General features: G+C 39.0%; 1 protein-coding gene across 11 annotated transcripts in view; it reads left to right on the forward strand.

Moving 5' to 3' along the window:
- NBEA (neurobeachin) overlaps positions 1 to 21,500 on the forward strand; it is a 689,522-nt gene that overhangs the window by 547,008 nt on the left and 121,014 nt on the right. For all 11 annotated transcript variants that reach the window (XM_045473789.1, XM_045473805.1, XM_045473824.1 and 8 more), the window contains 2 exons: positions 14,114 to 14,231; positions 14,543 to 14,645. In XM_045473789.1, the coding sequence (XP_045329745.1) occupies positions 14,114 to 14,231; positions 14,543 to 14,645 (221 nt within the window). The remainder of the gene's footprint in view (positions 1 to 14,113; positions 14,232 to 14,542; positions 14,646 to 21,500) is intronic.

Consider the following 21,500-nt stretch of genomic DNA (forward strand, 5'->3'; position numbering starts at 1 on the left):
AGAGCAGCGTGGGCTTTAACATTTCCCCAAATCCACGTAAGCCCAGGAATATTCACAGGAAGAAGAAAGTACCTCTTCCATTGGTTTCCTCTTAAATCTGAGGGCATTTTTACGAACTTAATCTACCCCTGGGACTGACCATGGGGTCAGTGTGCCCTGACTCGGAAGTGCACAGAAGAAAAGCCAATAACCGAACACAGTCAGGGTTCTGTTGATCAGGAAAGTGGAGGGCGGGGGAGGCAGGAGTGGATTCCGAATGGGGCAGCCATAGTGTCTATTCCAGAGTTTTTATCGTAGGAGAGCATGGTAATGTACAAATGGCAAATTCTTGGGGCGCCTGGGTGGCGCAGTCGGTTAAGCGTCCGACTTCAGCCAGGTCACGATCTCGCAGTCCGTGAGTTCGAGCCCCGCGTCGGGCTCTGGGCTGATGGCTCAGAGCCTGGAGCCTGTTTCCGATTCTGTGTCTCCCTCTCTCTCTGCCCCTCCCCCGTTCATGCTCTGTCTCTCTCTGTCCCAAAAATAAATAAATGTTGAAAAAAAAAATTAAATTCTTATCAGGCCTTCTGAGAAACTGGAATTTCATCCAAGTTCCCTGACCCGTTTTTGTTTTTTTTTTTTAATGAACCTCCAACCATTACATTACATCCATTAACATTACAGCTCCAGTTACTCTGTATCTTTATCTTTTTGCTACCACAGACAAACTGACTCTAAATATACCTTTAATCCAGTCACTCAACAAATTATTTACTGAGCTTTGCAATGGGACAGGCACTGCACCAAGCGGTAGAGATACAGTAATAAGTAGAAACAAATGGTCAAAGAGTGGGGGAGATTACGTTAATAAAATAAATAAACAAATTTGCAAAAGTATATTTGTGTTAAGTGCTGGAAAGAGAACTTCTCTCATATACGGTGTTATGAGACTCTGTGATGGTGGGGGAGGTTACCTAGCAAGAGAGGGCAGCTGAGAAAATAAAAAGTAAAGAGAGCTCAAGGATGAGTAGAAGTGAAGTAGGCAAATAGGGGATGGAAGATATTTCCAGAGAAGAAAGAATATGTGCATTGGCTCTGTGACAGGAGACAACATGGTATGGATAAGATATTGAAAGAAGACCGGTGGGGCTGGAGCCAGGAGAGCAAAGTGGTACCAGATGTGTGTGGTGCAGGAGATTGTTACATCTACCACTAGACCCATCTTTTTTGGTCTTGGCTTCTGCTTCCTCAAAATTCCTGCTGCTTATGATTTCTGGTGACTGCTTTCTCTGCCTTTTGGCTTCCTCCCGCCTTCCTGTTAGAGTTGTCTCTGAATATCTCACATTCAGATCATTAAGACAGATTATTGAATGGTGTCAGCCAGTCAGCATTCGTGATAGCATGGTTCTGATGGACAGATGGGATTTTTACAGCCACTAGCTGTGGCCATCCTACTTAGATAAACTACTTTTATAGTGGTTGTCCATCCTGGTCCAGTCCACTGTGGCCCAGAGTTGTGGGGTCACAGGTAACCAACATACTAAAAAAGGAACTCTTCAGGAGGGGGTACCTTTTGTCCTGTCCCAATACATCATGAATTGGGAATCAATTCTGAACTGTCTTGATATGACTGCTTTTTTTTTTTTTTTCGTTTTTACACTTTTTTTGTTTTTTTTCAATATATGAAGTTTATTGTCAAACTGGTGTCCCTACAACACCCAGTGCTCATCCCAAAAGGTGCCCTCCTCAATGCCCATCACCCACCCTCCCCGCCCTCCCACCCCCCATCAACCCTCAGTTTGTTCTCAGTTTTTAAGTATCTCTTATGCTTTGGCTCTCTTCCACTCTAACCTCTTTTTTTTTTCCTTCCCCTCCTTCATGGGTTTCTGTTAAGTTTCTCAGGATCCACATAAGAGTGAAACCATATATGACTGCTTTTTAATTAATATAAACCGTATAAATTATAACTTTTCTGCACATGTGTGTTAATAAATATTGATCAACAAAGACATTTATAATTAATTACTACTATTAAATTATTGCTGTGGGCTGGGCTCTGTGCTAAGTATGAAATATGCAGAGATGAACTGAGAATTTTTGCCCTCAGTGAGCCCACAGGTTAGCAAGAGACACCAACAAGTAAACTGATAATTGCAATAATGGTTTGGTAAGTGTCATAGGTAGGTCCAGGGTTCCCAGAGGGAGCAGCAGCCTCTTCTAGTCCAGTCATTAATAGGAGCTAATCAGAAGAACAAAATAGGGAGACATCTACCAGACGGAAGAAACACCATGTGCAAGGACACAGAAGTATAACAGAACATGACACATTTGGGGGCTGAAAAGTGTTCAGGATGGTCAGGATCTTAAGAACTAGGCATAATGCACATTGTGGCTCAATATGGGGTTTGATACTACCATTAATGATAGTAGTTCACACTTATTAAATATCTACTGTGTACCATAAGTATATATACCTTATATAAATAAACTCTATTATAAAAAATTTGAAAACAAAAATTTAAAAATTAAAATTAAAAAAATTAAAAATTTTGAGATAAAAATCTTTTAATGTGTTAAAAGATTTCTCTCATAACAACATCATTAGATCTCCAGTCAAAAGCAATTCCCCTTTATATCTACTCTGTAGGTTAGGAATGATTCATTTCCCTATTGCAACAATGACCGCAAATGCCCCATCTAATCTTGTGTCATTTATGACTGCACCTAAAACTCGACTATGAAATATTTGCAAAAAGGGAAAACAATGTGTGCTGACAATTAATAGTATCCACAGATCGACCCTATTACAAAAAAGGTTCAAAGAAAAACCTGTAACCCAGAAATCCAAATGATCTCATATAGAAGAAAATAACGCCAAAACAGGAGATGCATACATATAACTAGTTTAGAACTTGACATCATACAAAACAGTACAAAGGAAGGTAACATATTCAGTATGTAAATGAAAGTAAATTCTAGAAACCAGAAATAAGCTTCTTTCCAGTAGTGTAGAGTTCTCCCTCCCCCTACCGCATTCCTCCCCTTTGTTAAATAATAGCAGAGGGACAAATACAAAATTTTAGAGTTTGCCAAATTTGAGAAAATGAGAAAACACAGCCAAATATATAATAGTTACACATGGGGACATTCATGAATAGGACAAAAATGAAGCAAACTTGCCAATACCATTTTTAATTTTGAGAATTTTACCATAATTTTGAGTGTGCGTTTGAAGATGAAGTAGGCACAGAGGACTCCAGCTGCAAGCCCAAGTTTGTTTGAAAATTAAATTTTAAATATTTTCTTCAACAAAAATTGATTGAGTTTCCTCCATGTGCTGGTTCTGTAAGGAATGTGAAATAGACTACAACCTAGTCTCTACCCTCAAGAAGTGTCCAACTGTTACAGAATGTATATAATAAAATAAGTGAATTTAAAAGCCTTTGCCATGATGTGAGATACTATTGGAGACAATACAAATAATACTCTTTTGAAAGGGTTCATGGTTTTCTACTAATGACAATAAAACAGCATTTGCATAGACTATTGGAACCACATCTACACTGAAGTCACAGCAGTGATTTTGAAGTGATTTTCAAATTTAATCATCTCACCTCTTTGTTTAACATAGGGACTCTCTGTTTTTCTCAGACCAAAAGTTCAGACTCCAACATGAATTACATAATATTTCCCCATGTCTAGGTTCCCCACCCACCTTTTATTATTCTCATTCATTCATTCATTCATTCATTTATGTTTCACTTTCCTCCTCTTTACGATATGTGTTCCAGACAGCCTGGACCCATTCCCCAAGGCACCATTTTTACATACATCTTGTTCCTTCTGCTTGAGAACCTCTTCTTTCCCCCTTTTGCCCACTATTTGTGATTCTCCAGCAGACTACGAACTCCTTGAGGTGAAGGATTCTACCCCTCTTGTTTGCCATCAGCTCATGGAGGTCAATCGGTAGATATTCGCTGAATGAAAGTCACTGAAAATAAATACAATTGATAAATGATGAGGACAGGTTTGGTAGAAAAGAGCTGGCCCATGTTTAGATAGATAGAAAGATAGAATGGAAGAAGCCTTCTCAGAATTATCAGTACTGACAATGAGAGTGGCAGCTGATGTCCCAAAGGGTTGGGCTTTCTCATTACAGCTTAGTAGTATGAGTTCAGATAATTTCTAGAATACAAACTGTCACTAAGGAAACAGTAGCTGTGACTGTTAGTTTAGTAGAAGTTTATTTGCTGTGGTCCAGCTTTTCTCCTCCCTTGCTGGCAGTGTTGTGTATGTGTGTCTGTGTGTCTGTGTATGTCTGTGTCTGATAGGCAAGAATTATAGTTCTAGGTTAACATATGTTTAGCACTTCCTATGTGCCATGCCCTGTGCTAAGCATTTTTACAAAGAGTTATTCCATTCAGTCCTCATAACCACCCTATGCAGTAAGGTATTATTATTTCCCCCAAATCTTAAGATAAGTAAAGAATTGAAAAGTAGCTAACTTGGGGCGCCTGGGTGGCGCAGTCGGTTAAGCGTCCGACTTCAGCCAGGTCACGATCTTGCGGTCCGTGAGTTCGAGCCCCGTGTCAGGCTCTGGGCTGATGGCTCAGAGCCTGGAACCTGTTTCTGATTCTGTGTCTCCCTCTCTATCTGACCCTCCCCCGTTCATGCTCTGTCTCTCTCTGTCCCAAAAATAAATAAACGTTGGAAAAAAAAAAAAAAGAAAAGTAGCTAACTTGCCTCATGTCTCACAGCTTGTGAGTAATGTAGGCAGACCCTAGGGTGACTTTAAATTGAGGATAGGCAGTTTCCTTTTTAAAAAATAGTTACAAACAGAGAGAGGGAGGCAAACCACAAGAGACTCTTAAATACAGAGAACAAATTGAGGGTTTTTGGGAAGTGGGGGAGAGGGGAAAGTGGATGATGGGCATTGAGGAGGGCACTTGTTGGGATGAGCACTGGGTGTTATATGTAAGCCAATTTGACAATAAAGTATATTAAATAAATAAATAAATCGAGGATAGGCAGGCACATAAATTGATGAATTACAGCAAAAAAAAAAAAAAAGCAAGGTTATTAAATAAAAAAACTCTCTGTGGATGGGCTGCCTAAATTTTCCCCGCTGGAGGATGTTTCTTGACCCTGCAGTTTTAATCCATATGCTGATAATGGCTGTGTGTATGAAAATCTATAACCTCACAAGTATAGCAGTAATAGCGTAGATTGTTTCATTTTCATTGAGAATGTATTTTCTGTAAATCCTCATCTTGCCAGCTTGATTTCTTGAGCACTTTTGTTGGGTTCACAGTTATGCCACTCGCAGTTTTCCCTATTTTCAATTTCATATTACTCAATTATTTATTCCATCAAGATTAAGTATTTTCCATAAAAATTTTCTAGGGTTTGATTCAGTGATCAATTTTTCAGTCTATATTAGATTTTACTGATTATGGTGCTTGCCCTTGACAGTTTTATTTTTAATTCATTATTAATTGAACAAAAGGCCAAAATGAGACTTTTGCATCAGCTCTTTGAGGATTTCTTTATTGTGCAAGGCTGGTCTATTGCAATTGTCCCCTAACTTTTTTTTTAACCTGTGCTGCAAAAAATAATTTAATAAAACTATATACAACCCAATATTGTATGTCAACCATACTTAAATATAAAAACAAAACTGTTCACCACCCTGCACAGGTTTAAGTTCACGTCTAAAATTTTACTTAAGTTCAAATATTTTTAAAAGCTGTAATATCCAGCATGTTCTAAATATTGATAGTTTAAAGTAAAATTGTTATGTCATTGTTCCATGAAAGGGGGATCTATACTAAATGACTTCCAAAGGCCAAAGACGCCATAAGACTGAGGAAAAAGACCAACAAGTCCAGCTTGATGAGAAGTGGTTTGTTTAGGAGACTTAACCGAGACTGTCTTGGGCAGCTGCAAGAGGAGTACCTCTCCTGCAGCCCCACATCCCTGTAAAACCTGCTTTTATAGCTGTGGAGGCCGGAAGTACATGGTGAGGGGCCACCCAGGAGAACGTTCAGGAATATGTGTGTGTGTGTCATACCTACTCTTGTATCTGGGGCAGATCAAGAATGTTATGCCCCTGAGAGCAGACTTAAGGGTGTGGTTAAACAAAAGGAAAGAATGTGTGTGTGGGGGGGGGTGGGGGGTGCTGTGCTCATGAAGTTTCCCATCACAGAATGGTCATCTTGGGGAATTTCTCCAAGATGGTTGGTCTGGTTCACAAAATCCCTTTTCAGATATATTCAGTAGGATCAAATATATCCAATAGAATAGTGATTTGATTTCTGTCATCACCCATTTTAAATCTTTTTTCAAATGGATATTTCATGTAATTCCTCTTTCTCTGAACTCATATTTCCATTTGATTCCCTCCCCAAAATTTACCTAATCTAAAATATCTTATTCTTTTTTTTTAATGTTTCTTCATTTTTTGAGAGACAGAGAGAGACAGAGCGTGAGTGGGGGAGGGGCAGAAAGAGAGGGAGACACAGAATCCGAAGCAGGCTCCAGGCTCAGAGCTGTCAGCACAGAGCCCGACGTGGGATATGAACTGTGGAATCATGACCTGAGCCGAAGTAGGATGCTCAACAAATGAGTCACCCAGGCACCCCATAAAATATCTTATTCTTGAAAGTCTTTCATTGATCACTATATTATACTAATCTGTAAAAAACATATACACTTATAAATTAAAGTTTTAATTTTTTTCATTCCTAAAACTATGAAATTTTAAGTATTTAAAACTTTTATTCTGGAATATATTATTATTAAAAACAACATCAGCTTACAATCATATAAGAATAGAAATATAATGTAAACTTTGGAAAATAGCAAAAAAATTAAAATGCTATTGGAAATTCATCTCTTAATGAGATGAATGGTTAATATATCCACATATGAATATTGCTAAAACAGTACAAGTATCAATATTACAGCTACTCCTAGCTTTCTTTTTTGTAGATGTGTTGAAAAGCCTTGTTCACATAAATCAGTAGGATATGTTGAAGTTTTACTATAGCAATGTTATAAGTTTTTGTGCCATTTCTAAGTTGTACGCTAAAAATCACTCAATGATCTATAATCAAAAATTATTTTAAATGATCTCTCCATTATCAACTCAATTAGATCCAATTTCAATCTTTGCATGTAAAAAATTGAGAAACCATCTGAGTTGCCAAAGGATTTTTTTAAATCTAGTCATTGTAGGCATACACTTTTCAACATCCCCATTAATGTTTTGAATTATCCCTTATTTGAGGCTCCTACCCCCTCAACAGATCTCATTACCCCAGGCAATACACCATAAAGAGTCCCCATCCCCAACTTTTTTTTTTTTTAATAGAAAGGGCAATGAGAAAGACACGAGAAAGGGAAGCTGTACTTCCCTCACAGGTTTGGTCTTGGCCAGACAGACTTTAAGAAGTTGAGGATCGGGGCGCCTGGGTGGCTCAGTCGGTTAAGCGTCCGACTTCGGCTCAGGTCATGATCTCACGGTCCGTGAGTTCGAGCCCCGCGTCGGGCTCTGGGCTGATGGCTCAGAGCCTGGAGCCTGTTTCCGATTCTGTGTCTCCCTCTCTCTCTGCCCCTCCCCCGTTCATGCTCTGTCTCTCTCTGTCTCAAAAATAAATAAACGTTAAAAAAAAATTAAAAAAAAAAAGAAGTTGAGGATCTGGACACTTATTCTGTTACATTATGTGTACCTAACTTATCTCTCAGAAAGTTATTGCATTGCCCATTTAGAAGATGCTGTTCCATTGTGTTTCTGTTTCAGTCCTTCCGTGCACATCTAATTATTTACTGTATCTTATACTTCTCCATGCCTTCAGTGAGGAAATAGCGTCACCAAGAAGACATTGTGGTGGGAACAGGGAGGAGAGAGTGGCAAACGTCCAGCTGTCTTTGCCACTCCCTGCATCCTCACCCCAGTGTACTACAACAGCAATTATCAGTCAGAGATGCACTTGCACAGGGTCATTTTAAAACCCAAGCTTCCTCTGTCTTGTGGTTTGGCTTTCCTTCTAGGCCTTAGAATTCTCTCCATTCATCTGGAAATGGAAAAGAACACGCACCATCATGTATAAATATAAACCTGAAACTACTTTTGAACTATTCCATCTTGAATACACTGGTTATATCCCATAGCATTGAACGTTTATGCGGAATTATTAAAATAATGAGGACTTGCAACTTTACGTTGTGTTAGACCCCTTTAATTAAACTGTTCAGGCTACAAGGACAAGTCGGTTAGATATGACAACCTCATGAACACTGAAAAGGGCATGTCCATCCAGCCTTCTGCAACATTTTCATCAATTCTTAACAGAAACTGTAACCTGCAGCAAAATTCAGATTTTTCACAAAGAAAAAAGTGTTTGTAATACTTGTTCTAACATAGGTGTTAGGTGATGTCGAGATCAGCAAAGGTATCACTAAACAAGTACTTTTTAGGTTGCACAATATTCACTGCCTTAAAAAGGAAAAAAGATGATAAAACTGATTTGACAGCCCTAGACATGTTTCTGACAACATATACGTGTCTGATTCACATGAGTGCACACGAACCCTAGTTTTCTTCAACAGGATCATCAAATAATCTGTGTTAAGCACACATCTGGGCGAGGTGGTTTACAAGGGGTCTCTATTACATTTGTGTTATATTGCTTCCTGAGTGTTCCAGTTCATAAGTGAGGGGGGCAGACCTCAGGGAATGAGGCCAGTGTGGAGTCTTTCTCCCTTCACTTCTTTTGGGTACTAAGCAGTTGGCTCAAACTAGTTCAGTGGTCACTGAAAATCACAAAGTTCCCTAAGATTTGGGATCCGAGATGCTTTAATATTCTTGTTTATGACCCACATGATATCATGAAAGTTATGTGTATTCAATTTTCAGAAAACAAAACTGAATTGGGGTGCTTGATTAGATTTCCTAGTATATTAAATAATTTGGAGAAGCAGGCAGGGACAAACCAGATAATGTAGGAAGGTTGACTTAAGAAAGAAAACAAAAGCCACAAACCTCAAACATAGATAAAAGTACATAGTGGTATAGAAAAATACCTTGGATTGTAATGAAAAATGAGCGTAAAGAGTTATTATGGAATGTCCTGAAACCCATAGAACATTATGTAAGTAGTAAAGGTATAAATAAAATATAGTCAGTCTTATAGTATCAAGTCATATGTCAGATCTGGGCTTGAGGCCCAGGTTTTTAATAGAAAAATGACATGAACTCAATATTTAATCAACTATAAATGATAATATTTTACATTTCTGAAATACATACAGATTCGTTACACTCCTCATCACTTGCCCAAAGTTATATCCTAACTGGTCTCACAACCTTCCACCACAGCCTCCACGTACTGCCAGGCAAGTGTCGGAAAATCTCCCTAGGGTCCCCTCTGCCAGTTTTGGGGGCTTTCTCGTTGCCCATGAGCAGAGGAGAGTAAGGAAGGTTGTGCTACAGTCTAAGGACGCCTGTGGCAACCACAAAACTTATCTGAGTGCTAGTGTTACAGCAACGGATCACCATGTTTTACATTTTGTTTTCCATCCTGTTAACTTCATTACAAAACATTTTCAGTTACTTACCAGAAATAAAACGGATGCTCAAGAAGGGTGCCAGGTGATATTCTGTGACACACCTCAGTACTCATTTTGTTTAAGTGGGAGGTGTTAGGTTTAAAAGTCAAAATACTGTAGCCTGAAGACCTTGCCTAGCCCCTCTAGAGTGAAGGACTCCTTTCTGTGGGGGGCATGGCCTTTCAGGATGAGGTGTAGCTGAGTCCAGAGGTTCCCCAGGGTGAAAATTAGACTGCCACAGAAGAGAAGCCAGAAGGAAAACTATCTGGTTTTTTTCTGATCTTGACTCAAACTAAAGTCAGGAAAGATGTCTGGTAGGCTCAACCGTTGAAATAGTAAACATGAGAAGTCTGAAGGCCAAACTAGAAAGCTTTATCCAGTTCAGCCAAGGAGTTGGAAATGCACACACTTTGTAAGATTTCTCTGTAGCTTTCCCCGTGTGTGTTATCTCTGTCCATTTCTCTTAGTGATTTATTGAGTGGACGAATGTGTGTGCACCAGGCACTGTTTGAGGCACTGTGTACTGAGCAGTAAATAAGACAGGGTCCTGTTCTCATGGAACTTTCATGTTATAGGGGGAGGACAGAGGAAGAAACAAAGAAGAAAATAAGTAAGTGCCATGCACAGAATTAAAATAAAGTGCTCTAATAGAAGAGACAGTGGAGGTTAGTATGTGGTGATTCAACATTGGATGCCAGGAAAGGCACCTCACAAGAGGGGATATAGAAAATTTTTAAATAAAATATTTTAAGAGACTTTCATTCCATAAAAGTCTTCAAGGAAATGAGAAGGGAAAGCAGGAACTGGTTTGCTATTTAAAAATGAAGAAGAAGGAGAAGGAGAAGGAGACTCCTCTAGGCTCTATTGGATTTTGTTGGCAGGGAATTATGACCAGTTCAGAGCATTATCTTTCATCAGCCCATCTTTAAGGATTTCAAAAGCTTAAATATAACATAGGTTACTGTAAAGTAATTAGGAAGGTTTTTTAAATAAAGTTGTAAATAGTTATATTTACATAAATATATATATAATTTATAATATATATGTGTATATATGTACATATATACATATATACACATATGTATACATACACACACACACACACACACACACACACACACATACATACACACGGCCCCTTTGGTGAGGGCCATACAGTTATCCAGATGATATTGTCCTTGCTCAGAATAGCTTCGGACCTTTGGATCTGTCTTTTGGAATTTGCTTCTTGAGCTGTTTACTAGCTACTAGCAAAATAACTTTTAGTTTTAGTCTCTCTCCTTTTACTGCTCGCCTCCAGGCTTTACTGAGTTCCTCTGATTGTCTCTGTCCTTTTTTCTTTCTCCTGAGGGTCCCTGAGGACTGTTACAGTCCCAGCCTGGAGCAAAGACAGTAGTGGTGGTGGGAGAACTGATTGAGTTTGTCCATCAGTCTGGATCCAGCAGGAGAGAAAAACCACATAGCAACTTAAACAGGGAAAGTGTAATGTGAATAATTATAATCTAAACTATCACAGGAGATCAGAGTAACAGGGAATGATTAGTAAGAGATAAAAAGAGCTCTAAAGAATGTAAGGATAGCATTGGAAATGAGCAGCCCCTACTCTTAGAGGCCCCCCTGGGCTCACTGGGGAGGGCATGGCTGTAGCTCCTTGGGGGGTGGAGAAGTCACTCTGGTGCTCTGGCAGGGGTACGTGCTGGAGCTCTGTCCTCTAGAACTTTTCAGAAATCCACCCTCTAGGGAGCTGGTGAAACTGTTCAGGGGAGAGGTTCCCACCAGAGGCAAGTCTGCTGCAAAACTGCCTGGGGCAGGGGGAGGTACTGAAAAACAAACTGCCTGTCACTGGGTCCTGGTGGCCATCACACCTTGCAGAAGCCTGGCAGTGGAGAAACCCCAGTTCTTCGGGAAGCTGCTGAGTGAGCGAGCGCACCAGCCCCGGCAAGGAAAACCCCTTCCTCCCCCCTGCGGGTTCTCTTCACTGTGCTTTCCTGACAAAGCTTCACGTCGTGGCAGCTAACAGAGCAAAAATAAAGGGCACAGGTTCATTTTCGCAGAACAAGCAACTAAGGCTGAATTTGGAGCTGGAGGACCATCAAGTGACGGCCGGCAAAGCTGGGGAGACAGTCTCACAGGGAGCACTCCAGAAGTTCGACTAACTCCTGTGTGTTTGTGAATGGCCTGCCTGCTATAAGCGAAATAATGGAAAGGAACACTTGGCCAGATATTCATTGCATCATGCCCATAGAGAGAAATAAGTAAAAATAAGAGTGTGTATGTGTGTGAGTGTGTCTGTCTCCACCCTCACAGTGTAACGGTTTTCATATAGGGGCGCAACACAGCCTTCCTGACAAAGTCTCTCCTTTTTTTTTTTTTTTTTTTTTAAATTTTTTTTTCAACGTTTATTTATTTTTGGGACAGAGAGAGACAGAGCATGAACGGGGGAGGGGCAGAGAGAGAGGGAGACACAGAATCGGAAAGAGGCTCCAGGCTCCGAGCCATCAGCCCAGAGCCTGACGCGGGGCTCGAACTCACGGACCGCGAGATATTGACCTGGCTGAAGTTGGACGCTCAACCGACTGCGCCACCCAGGCGCCCCTAAAGTCTCTCCTTTTTTATGAGATTATACGCATTGTACTGCTTTGGGTTTTCAAACAGCCTTAATAGTTTCAGTTTTTAGTGAACTGATGGTCATGTGGAAGATAGTTTTGTTGTTTTGGCTGTTTCACTTGTCCTGAAATTTTTCCTATCCAACAAAAAAGTTACCAATCTTGTATCAGTACTCTTCCCATTAAAAAAAAAATTATACTGGTCTATGAAATTTGAATCTGGAGAACATTGCACCCAGCTGAGAATGTATTAGTATGAATTGTGGCAAGTTACTATAACCCTTTTATGAAATGTATAGTTTTACAATTAGAAACCCAAACACAGATGTCACTTTATGCTCAACAGTAAGGACATAGAAACTTATAAACAGAACTTAGATAATAGCTCAGGCCATGTACTTAAGGTTCATTGTCGCTGCTTAAACTAACCAGTAATAGTATTATTATCACTGTTTTTCAGATGATGAAAATCAGATGGAGTTAAATAATTTTTCCAAGGTCCTCTAACTGCTATATAACAGAGCCAAGATTTGAATAGGAGTCTGACTGGCTCCAAAATGTTTCAGGATTTAAATAGATGTCTGACTGCTTCCAAGAACTTTCTAGCATCTAGGGAAAGACAAAACTGAATTAAGGAGTTAGAAAAAAATGGAATTTTCACAAACTAAAAGACCAAAGTATCATATATTATATATCTTTTCCCAGAGAAAGGAAATGTAAAAAGGGAATTCATAACTTGTTTTTAAAGCTTAAGGAGTATCATGCATGTAGAATTCAACTAGTTTTGATTTCACCAGAGCAAATTTAAATGTGGTAGGTTGTACAGAGTGTACTAGTGCAAAGAGAAATGTATTTTGTATTGTTAACTTGCAATGGTGTATCAGGAGGGAATGCATTTGTTTCAGATTTGCCTATAGTGGCTTTATCAAATATGGACTGCTCTGTGTCAAGTAACAAGAAGTGCAGGTGTGGTGGTTGCTGACACTGTTTCACTAACTCAGTATTAGGGCCAGCCTTGCTTCAATTTCCTTGGCCTTGCTCTCCTGGTTATACAATTGCTGCTACAGTTCCTGCCATTACATCTCTATTCAAGAAAGAAGAAAAAAAAGTGTGCCAGCTACATATCACTCATTCTGTCATCTTTTCTGAAACATCCCCAACTGACTTTGGTTTTGTTCTCGTTAGCCAGCTCTGGGTCAAATGTCCTCACCCCTAGTTTCAGTGGAATTTGCGAAAGCAAGGAATAACTTTGCTATGATTGGCTTAGACCATGGGTCAGCCAGATTGACCCCAGGACCAAATTCAGGCCACCTCTGTTGTTATTAATTGGAACACAGCCACACGCATTCATTTATACATTGTCTATGACTGGTTTCACTCTATGATGGCAAAGCTGAGTAGTTGTGATAGGGGCCATATGGCCTTTAAAGTCTAAAAATATTTGCCATTTGTCCTCATACCAAAAATGCTTGCTACCCCTACCTTAACCAGTCATGACCCATTGCCTGGTGTTGACCACATAGACACTACTGCTAACTGGGCTTCCACTAAGCAAGGAAGAAGGAAGAAAAGGAATATTGGAAAAGAACCAACAGAATATGTCAAGTTACCTTGCCCAACTAATTATATACAAGACCAAAAACTATAATGTATATCTGTTTTAAGTCACAGGGTCACTTTGAATATATAATTTTTCTGCTGTTCATTTCTTCATGAGCCAACCAAGAAAACGCAGACAGGTAGAAATTTTGCAAATGCCGTATACAGAATCGGATGATTGGCAGTGTTGTGATATATCATGAATCCAGGAAGATAATCCCTAATTTACTGACTTTTATACAGCACTGTCTAAGATATTGTCAGACTAAGTCTTAGACACACATTTCACTGATTGACACTTCCCTTTCAACTGTTTATTTTAGGTTCTTGCATACACTGAAGGACTTCACGGAAAATGGATGTTCAGCGAGATACGAGCTGTCTTTTCAAGACGTTATCTTCTACAAAACACTGCTTTGGAAGTATTTATGGCAAACCGAAGTAAGGCCCCTTAAATGTTATGAAATGTGCTCATATTTGGATGTTATTTATTTACATAGAATGATACGGTTTTCATTTTTCCCTGCTGTATTTCTCTCTTTGATACGCCCTCACTAAAATAAGAAGAAAAATTAGTTTGTTTGAAAATGTTAATCCTAGATTTTTCCTGGATAATGCTGTACAGAAAGCTGATTTTCCATGAAGATACATTACCTTGACAAATACATCATGAGAGGCACTTGAAAATGATTTCTAAAATTGATGGTTAGTTCTGTGGTTTTCTAACTCGTGTTTTTTTCTTTTTCCCACAGCCTCGGTTATGTTCAATTTCCCCGATCAAGCAACAGTAAAAAAAGTTGTCTATAGCTTACCTCGGGTTGGCGTAGGGACCAGCTATGGTTTGCCACAAGCCAGGTAATTATATCATATCACGCATTATGTATGGTTCGTTAACATATTTTAATCCTAGTATGACAGAAATATAAATAAGGTTATACCATTGTAATTATTTTGAGAACCAAGGCATTTTCTTTCTCTGCAAGTCATTTGTAGGCAAAGAGGCTGTGAAACATCTATTTTAAGAATGACAGAATAGTTAATGTATAAGTTTTATTTAACACCTATATAAATGATGAAGTAAAAAAGTTGATTGTGGGGCGCCTGGGTGGCGCAGTCGGTTAAGCGTCCGACTTCAGCCAGGTCACGATGTCACGTTCTGTGAGTTCGAGCCCCGCGTCAGGCTCTGGGCTGATGGCTCAGAGCCTGGAGCCTGCTTCCGATTCTGTGTCTCCCTCTCTCTCTGCCCCTCGCCCGTTCATGCTCTGTCTCTCTCTGTCCCAAAAATAAATAAACATTCAAAAAAAAAAAAAAGTTGATTGTATATCATAGCTCGCACATCATTAGGACATTTTTGCTGAAGATCTTACAAAAAACATACCAGAGCCTCATGATATTTGTGATTAATTGTTTCGTGATCGCATATAAACTGTTTGTATAAATGCTGCACATAGATGCTTCTTCATGAAAGTAATAAAACTCTTAGAATTTGTTGAGGTTAATAGTTATGAATGATGGTGTGGTTTTAACTATTTCCTAAATGTTTCATCTTGGTATTTTAAAATATAATTTTGAAATCTTATTTTATCAAAAGATACTAGTCTAAGAGAAAACATAGTAATTATGTGTATCACTAATATCAGTCAGTTTTTAGCTCCATGTAACTGAATACCTATCTAAAAGTGGCTTAAACACTAGAGTGTTTTGCTGTTGGAGGCTTACTTTATCAAAAGTCTGGAGCTAAGGAGTTTCCAGTACTGTCCCCGATGTTCAGTGATGTCAAGACCCTCAGTCAGCCTCCTGGTCACAAAATACCCACTAGTGTTCCAGATAGCACAGCTTCACACAGTTGCATTAAAATGGGGAAAAGACACAAAGGGTTTCTCCTCAAGCCTCTAGGTTTTAGGAGAGAATATATTTGTCAGAAGCCTCCTGCAGTCTTTATCTTAGGTCCCTTTGGCCTGAATGGGCTCACCTTCCTGTCCTTTGAACAATCACTGCCAAAGCGAAGTGAGTTAACTGGCTTAGGCCAATCACCCTCTGGGTAAAACTCAGGGTAAACTGTACCTCTGAAGTCCTCGCCACCTCCTGCTTGAACAAAACAGGTCCCTGTTGGCCAGAAAGAAAGATACTGACTTGGGACAGACAAACAACAATGTCTTCCACATCAGTCACTCTGTCCATGAGAATTATTGCAGAGCCCAGCGTGGATGGACAGGAAAACTAATCTTTGTGTATCTTCCCTTAAATAGGCTGCAGACATTTAAAAGACAGGGACTGTGTCTTCTGTATCTTTTAATCTATAGCACCTAGCACAGAGCCTAATTGCTGAGATGCTTTTTAGGTGCTACTCAACTAGAATTACCTTGATTTACAAAGCATCCGTTCTCGTATTAAGCTCACAGTGTAAGACCAATTCACTGGCATGTATGTACAAGCTCAGGATATTTGCTAGGAGAATGACAAGATTAAATTAAGACATTAGTGGACGATGAAGAAATACTTATGTAGAATACAGGTCAGAGGAAAAATGCATTTAATCTATCAAAAAAAACAAAATGAGGTTAGTTTTGCAAGACTTGTTCTTACTGAATCGAAGCTGACTCATGTAATCACTGCTTCCTTTCCCAAGTGCTTACAAACTGTTCGTTTAATCGTCAATTCAAGGATTTTTCCAGGAATTGACATTAAGAACTGACAAATAGGTCTTTTTCCTTTTTGAACATGATCTTCTGCCTCCTGACATCTTTCTCAATGATCATGATTCTTCAGAGATTACCCATACAGGTTTCTCAATGATGTGTGTAATTTCCTTCAGTACTCTCGGACTTGCCTCAACCTGGATTCATTTAAAACAACCGGAAGTTCTTTACTCTCTCCCTTACCTAGTATGAGTATTATTTCCCCTTTAACCACAGTTGGTCTCCCTTTGACTTTTGGAAGATCATCCTTCTTGATGGCAAAACTGGAAACAAAATAGATGCTTAAGAGTTTTGGTTTCGCTGTTGCTTCAGACAGCCGTTCTACCTTAAAACCCTTTTTTCTGGTCCTTTGGCTTGCCCCTGCCAATGGCTCACTGCATTCTTAGTTTCCTAATAGTATTCCAGAAGTCCAGTTTTAATGTATTTCCTGTGAGATATAGCCTTGGGAGCAGCAGATAGGGATCAGAGGAACACTGAATCTGGGCTTGGACCTGCCCCTTCCTGGTGGGGTAACAGTCACAGAGCCTGATACGCTGAGTGGGAACTTAGTTGAAAGAATGAATAACACTAGGTGAGAGGAGTGACACTCCCATCTGCTATAAAATGGAGACACTATCTTTGAAAAGAGATGTTTTATGAAAGTCTTGAGATCATAAAGTGAAGGCATTTTGCAAACTGTAAACACACATACACACTATACACGTATATGGAACATGTTCGCACATAGATAAGTAGGGAGGTGGGTAGGAGGGTAGGTAAACAGATAGGTGCACCTACACCCATAAACACATGTGTATGATATGTAAGGTCCTGTTATATTTACAGAATTGTCAAAGAGAAGGGATGATGTGTGGCTCCTACAAGTGGAAGCCTTCCAGATGACAGTATTTTGATAGAACCATGAAGGGCTTCATTCTCTGCTTTGTTTTCTTGACATTGGGTCCTACCGGTTTAAGCAGAGTTTATCAAACTCTAGGAAACTTACTCTAAACTAAACCTACAAGATTTATAAACAAAATTTTATCGGGGTGCCTCGGTGGCTCAGGCAGTTAATCACCCAACTTCGGCTTAGATCATGATCTCACGGTGCATGGGTTCAAGCCCTGAGTCAGGCACTGTGCTGACAGCTCAGAGCCTGGAGCCTGCTTTAGATTCTGTGTCTCCCTCTCTCTCTGCCTCTCTCTCTCTCTCTCTCTCTCTCTCTCTCTCTCTCAAAAATGAAAATAATAAAAACATTGAAAACAATTTTTATCAAATTCAAAGGCAGGTATACTGCTAGAATAATGGCCTTCACATATCATGTAAGCCACTTGTTGGACAAGCCCACCAAAGAGATAACATTACAAATCAAATTGTTGCTTTGTCCTTTTAGAATGAAAGGAATATATCCATTAAGCTAGCATAGCTTAATGAATGCCTCTTTAATTAATTAATATCCATTTACTGAGTTTTCATTTACTGAGAACATCCCATGTGGCAGGGACTATACTTTGTGTTTTAGTTTATAAACAATATATGCCGCCTTCTTCTTCTTCTTCTTCTTCTTCTTCTTCTTCTTCTTCTTCTTCTTCTTCTTGCTTATAAACAACAAATTCTTGAAATTCTGTGAGGCTAGAAGTCTTAAGATCAAGATGCTAGCAAATTTGGTATCTGACTACAACCCATTTCCTGGTTCATAGATGGCCATCTCGCTATGTCTTCACGTGCCAAAAGGGAACTCTCTGTCCTTAATTCTATTTTTTTAACGTTTATTTATTTATTTTGAGAGAAAGAGAAGGTACGAGTGGTAGAGGGGCAGAGAGAGGGAGAGAATCGGAAGCAGGCTCTGTGCCACAGTGCAGAGCCTGATGCAAGGCTTGATCCCATAAACTGTGGGATCACGACCTGAGCCAAAACTGATATTCAGAGGCTTAACCAAGTATGCCTACCAGGCACCCTCTTTGCCCTTAATTCTTAAAACAACCACATTCCTAAAACATTGGGATTATCATCCCATTGTACAGCTAGGAAAATTTTGATTTAGATAAGTTACTTACCTTGCCCAAGTTCATAGCTCACACCCTTCATTTCTATCCTGTGACATCTGTCAAGGTTTCCCACATTGCTCATAAGAACAATACCATCACCCCTGCATAATGATTGAAAAATACCAGCAAAAACTTGCCCATATTCTGGATTCCATACTGATTACCATTGTTTGGTCAATGCATTTTTCTATTCAGATAGCACAATCAATTAACTTTGGATTTAATTAGATTATTTACTTACCAAAGATACATCTGGTTGTATCCATAAGGTTTGTGATTTTAAATGGTTGCCATGTATTGTGGTATTAGTAGCTTTTATCTCAGAGGGCAGTTTGTCTTCATCTTATCCCCTGATCCTAAAAGCATCGTAATGTATGGGGCGCCTGGGTGGCTCAGTCGGCTAAGCGTCCGACTTTGACTCAGGTCATGATCTCACAGTCCGTGAATTTGAGCCCCACGTCAGGCTCTGTGCTGGCAGCTCAGAGCCTGGAGCCTGCTTTGGATTCTGTGCGTCCCTCTCTCTATCCCTCCCCTACTAATGCTCTGTCTCTCTCTGTCTCAAAAATAAATAAAACATTAAAAAATATATATTTTAAAAGCATCATACTATAGCCCAAATACATACCAGCCATCCTCATTTAATACCTAAATTTGTTGTAGATGTTTTGAACAGACCTATTGATTTACTGTTTCCCATTCTTCTTCTTCATATGATTGAATTATTTAATTTTTTGGCATCACGTATCTTTTTAGCCATTTTTTCTTAGAGGGTGGCCAATAATTCAAGTCATTTAGTATGTACTTATTGAGACCCCACTATATACTAAGTATTGCTAAAAGCAAATCATATAACAGTAAGTAAAACAAGGTTCCTGCTCTCAATGAGTTTATGGTGGAAAAGGTGAAGCAGTAAACAGGAAAAGCTGGTCATTTTCCTAGACCTGCTGATAAGTGCTTTTCTCAATTCCTTTCCCATGCCCACATTTTTCTATTACTTTCTCTAAGAATGACATGATAACTTTCTCCCATGATTCCCATTATTGGTACTTAGCAGGATTTGTGTGATTTTTGGTTTGGGGATATTTTTGATGGTCAGAATTATTTCCAGATCAGCAATTTTCTTCTTAAATTGTTTGGGTTCAAAATGTCAACAAAGGCATTCAACATTTTATGGTGTATATTGTAAAATTTTAGCAGACTTCTCTGAGCGTGCTGCAGGTAAGAATTTTAGAATAGCAAGAATGTGATTACAATAGTAATACTGTGCAAATTGGACTAAACATGTGATTATAATAGCACAATGCAAATCGGACTAAGCAAAGTTTATTAATTCTTTGATGATTCAGAGCCTATGTTAGCCTGTTGCCATGACAAAGTCAGGATCAGGGATAAAGTTTACTACATAAAATAGTTGTGTGCGTAGAAGTAAAGCTGGAGAAATTTTAAATATTGATATCAGTATGGATCAGAATCTGGAAGCACTGTAAAAATCATATTATAAGTTAATTGAAAAATGTACCGAATTACAGAATTGATGTATGAAATACATATACCATTTACCATTGCAATGAAGTGAATCATTAGACTCATATGGTTCGTTTGGAGCGAGTCAAATATACATTACTAGCAAAGTTTTTTAAAAAGTTAATATTTTAAACATTGAGTTACACCTAATTATTCTTAGAATTCATAATTCGGATTTGAGTTTGAGATAACAAGTTCCTTTCCATCCTTCCCCCCCCTCCTTTTCCTCAACTAATATGTATTTTAGCTCCTACTATGTACAAGACAGTGCCTATTAAGATTCCGTGCACATAGAAATATTTGACAATAATCCATGAAACAAAAATAGGCTTAAGTCCACAGTTCCCAAACTGAGCATCAGGGAACCTGCGATGTCACAGTGAACTCACAGGCTTCTGCAGGGCATTTCATGCTTTTTAAGGAAAAACAGCACCATCTGTCAGATACCGCACAAACTCTTAGCTCAAGTTAGTTCTACATTTCAACATTAGATAGCACTGTGTTCTTTTTCATGACATCTTAGCTTTGTAGAACCAGTTTTTGGGAGTTGCTATGATAAAAATTTAAAAAAAGGAGCTGCATGAAACTCAGTATGGAACAGGAGGTGTAAGGAGTGGTGTCAGATATAACAACAAGGCTTAAGAAGCTGTGCAAAGCCCACGGTGCACAGATCCCCTTACTAAGTAATTGTAGTTATTTAAGAATGAAGTAAAAATACTATTTTTATTTCAATTTATGAGTATCATATTTTCCAACAGCTACTTAGTTGTTAAGACTTATGTATTTATTATTTGGATCTAACCACCTAATAAACATGACTGTTAGGTATTTCTCTTGGCCCAGGGACAACATGAAAAAGTCCTTGACATACCAAGGGTAGCATGAATTGAAAACATTTAGGAACCTTTGTCTTAGGTTAGTGATCGTTTTTGAAACTGAGTGGCTTTAGCAGACTTTTACAAATACAGGTCACTTTCATTCCTTTTTACATAAACACAATGAACCTCAGAAAGTTCATAATTTACACAGAGTGTCCCAATTTTACTCCCTTGAGCTATTCCTGTGTCCCTTCTTCTGAATTCATATGTTTTCAAAGTTCCCGGCTTGTTTTTTTACATCGTTAGTGGGATACGTACAGCGTAGGTAGAGGCTGTACTCCCATGCACACTCTTTGCGGAGGCCTGCCACAATAACACAACTGTATCCATATATAAAGTTCAGTGGCAGCCATTATTATATGAGGTTTAAATCAAATGCTTACAAGCTGGCACCTGACTACCTGCCTACGTAGCTTATTAGCATGGAGTAGATTTGCTATATTGTTCACAAGCTACTTTTACTTGAGTGTAGTTTCACCTTTTTTGGTCTTGTTGACTTGTAAAATACCCATTTGCAGCCATATTATACAAAAAGGTGTTTTCATTGGATAAAGAAGATGTGGTATATATACAATGGAGTAT

This window comes from Leopardus geoffroyi, chromosome A1 (assembly GCF_018350155.1).
Source record: "Leopardus geoffroyi isolate Oge1 chromosome A1, O.geoffroyi_Oge1_pat1.0, whole genome shotgun sequence".
NCBI classification, from domain to species: domain Eukaryota; kingdom Metazoa; phylum Chordata; class Mammalia; order Carnivora; family Felidae; genus Leopardus; species Leopardus geoffroyi.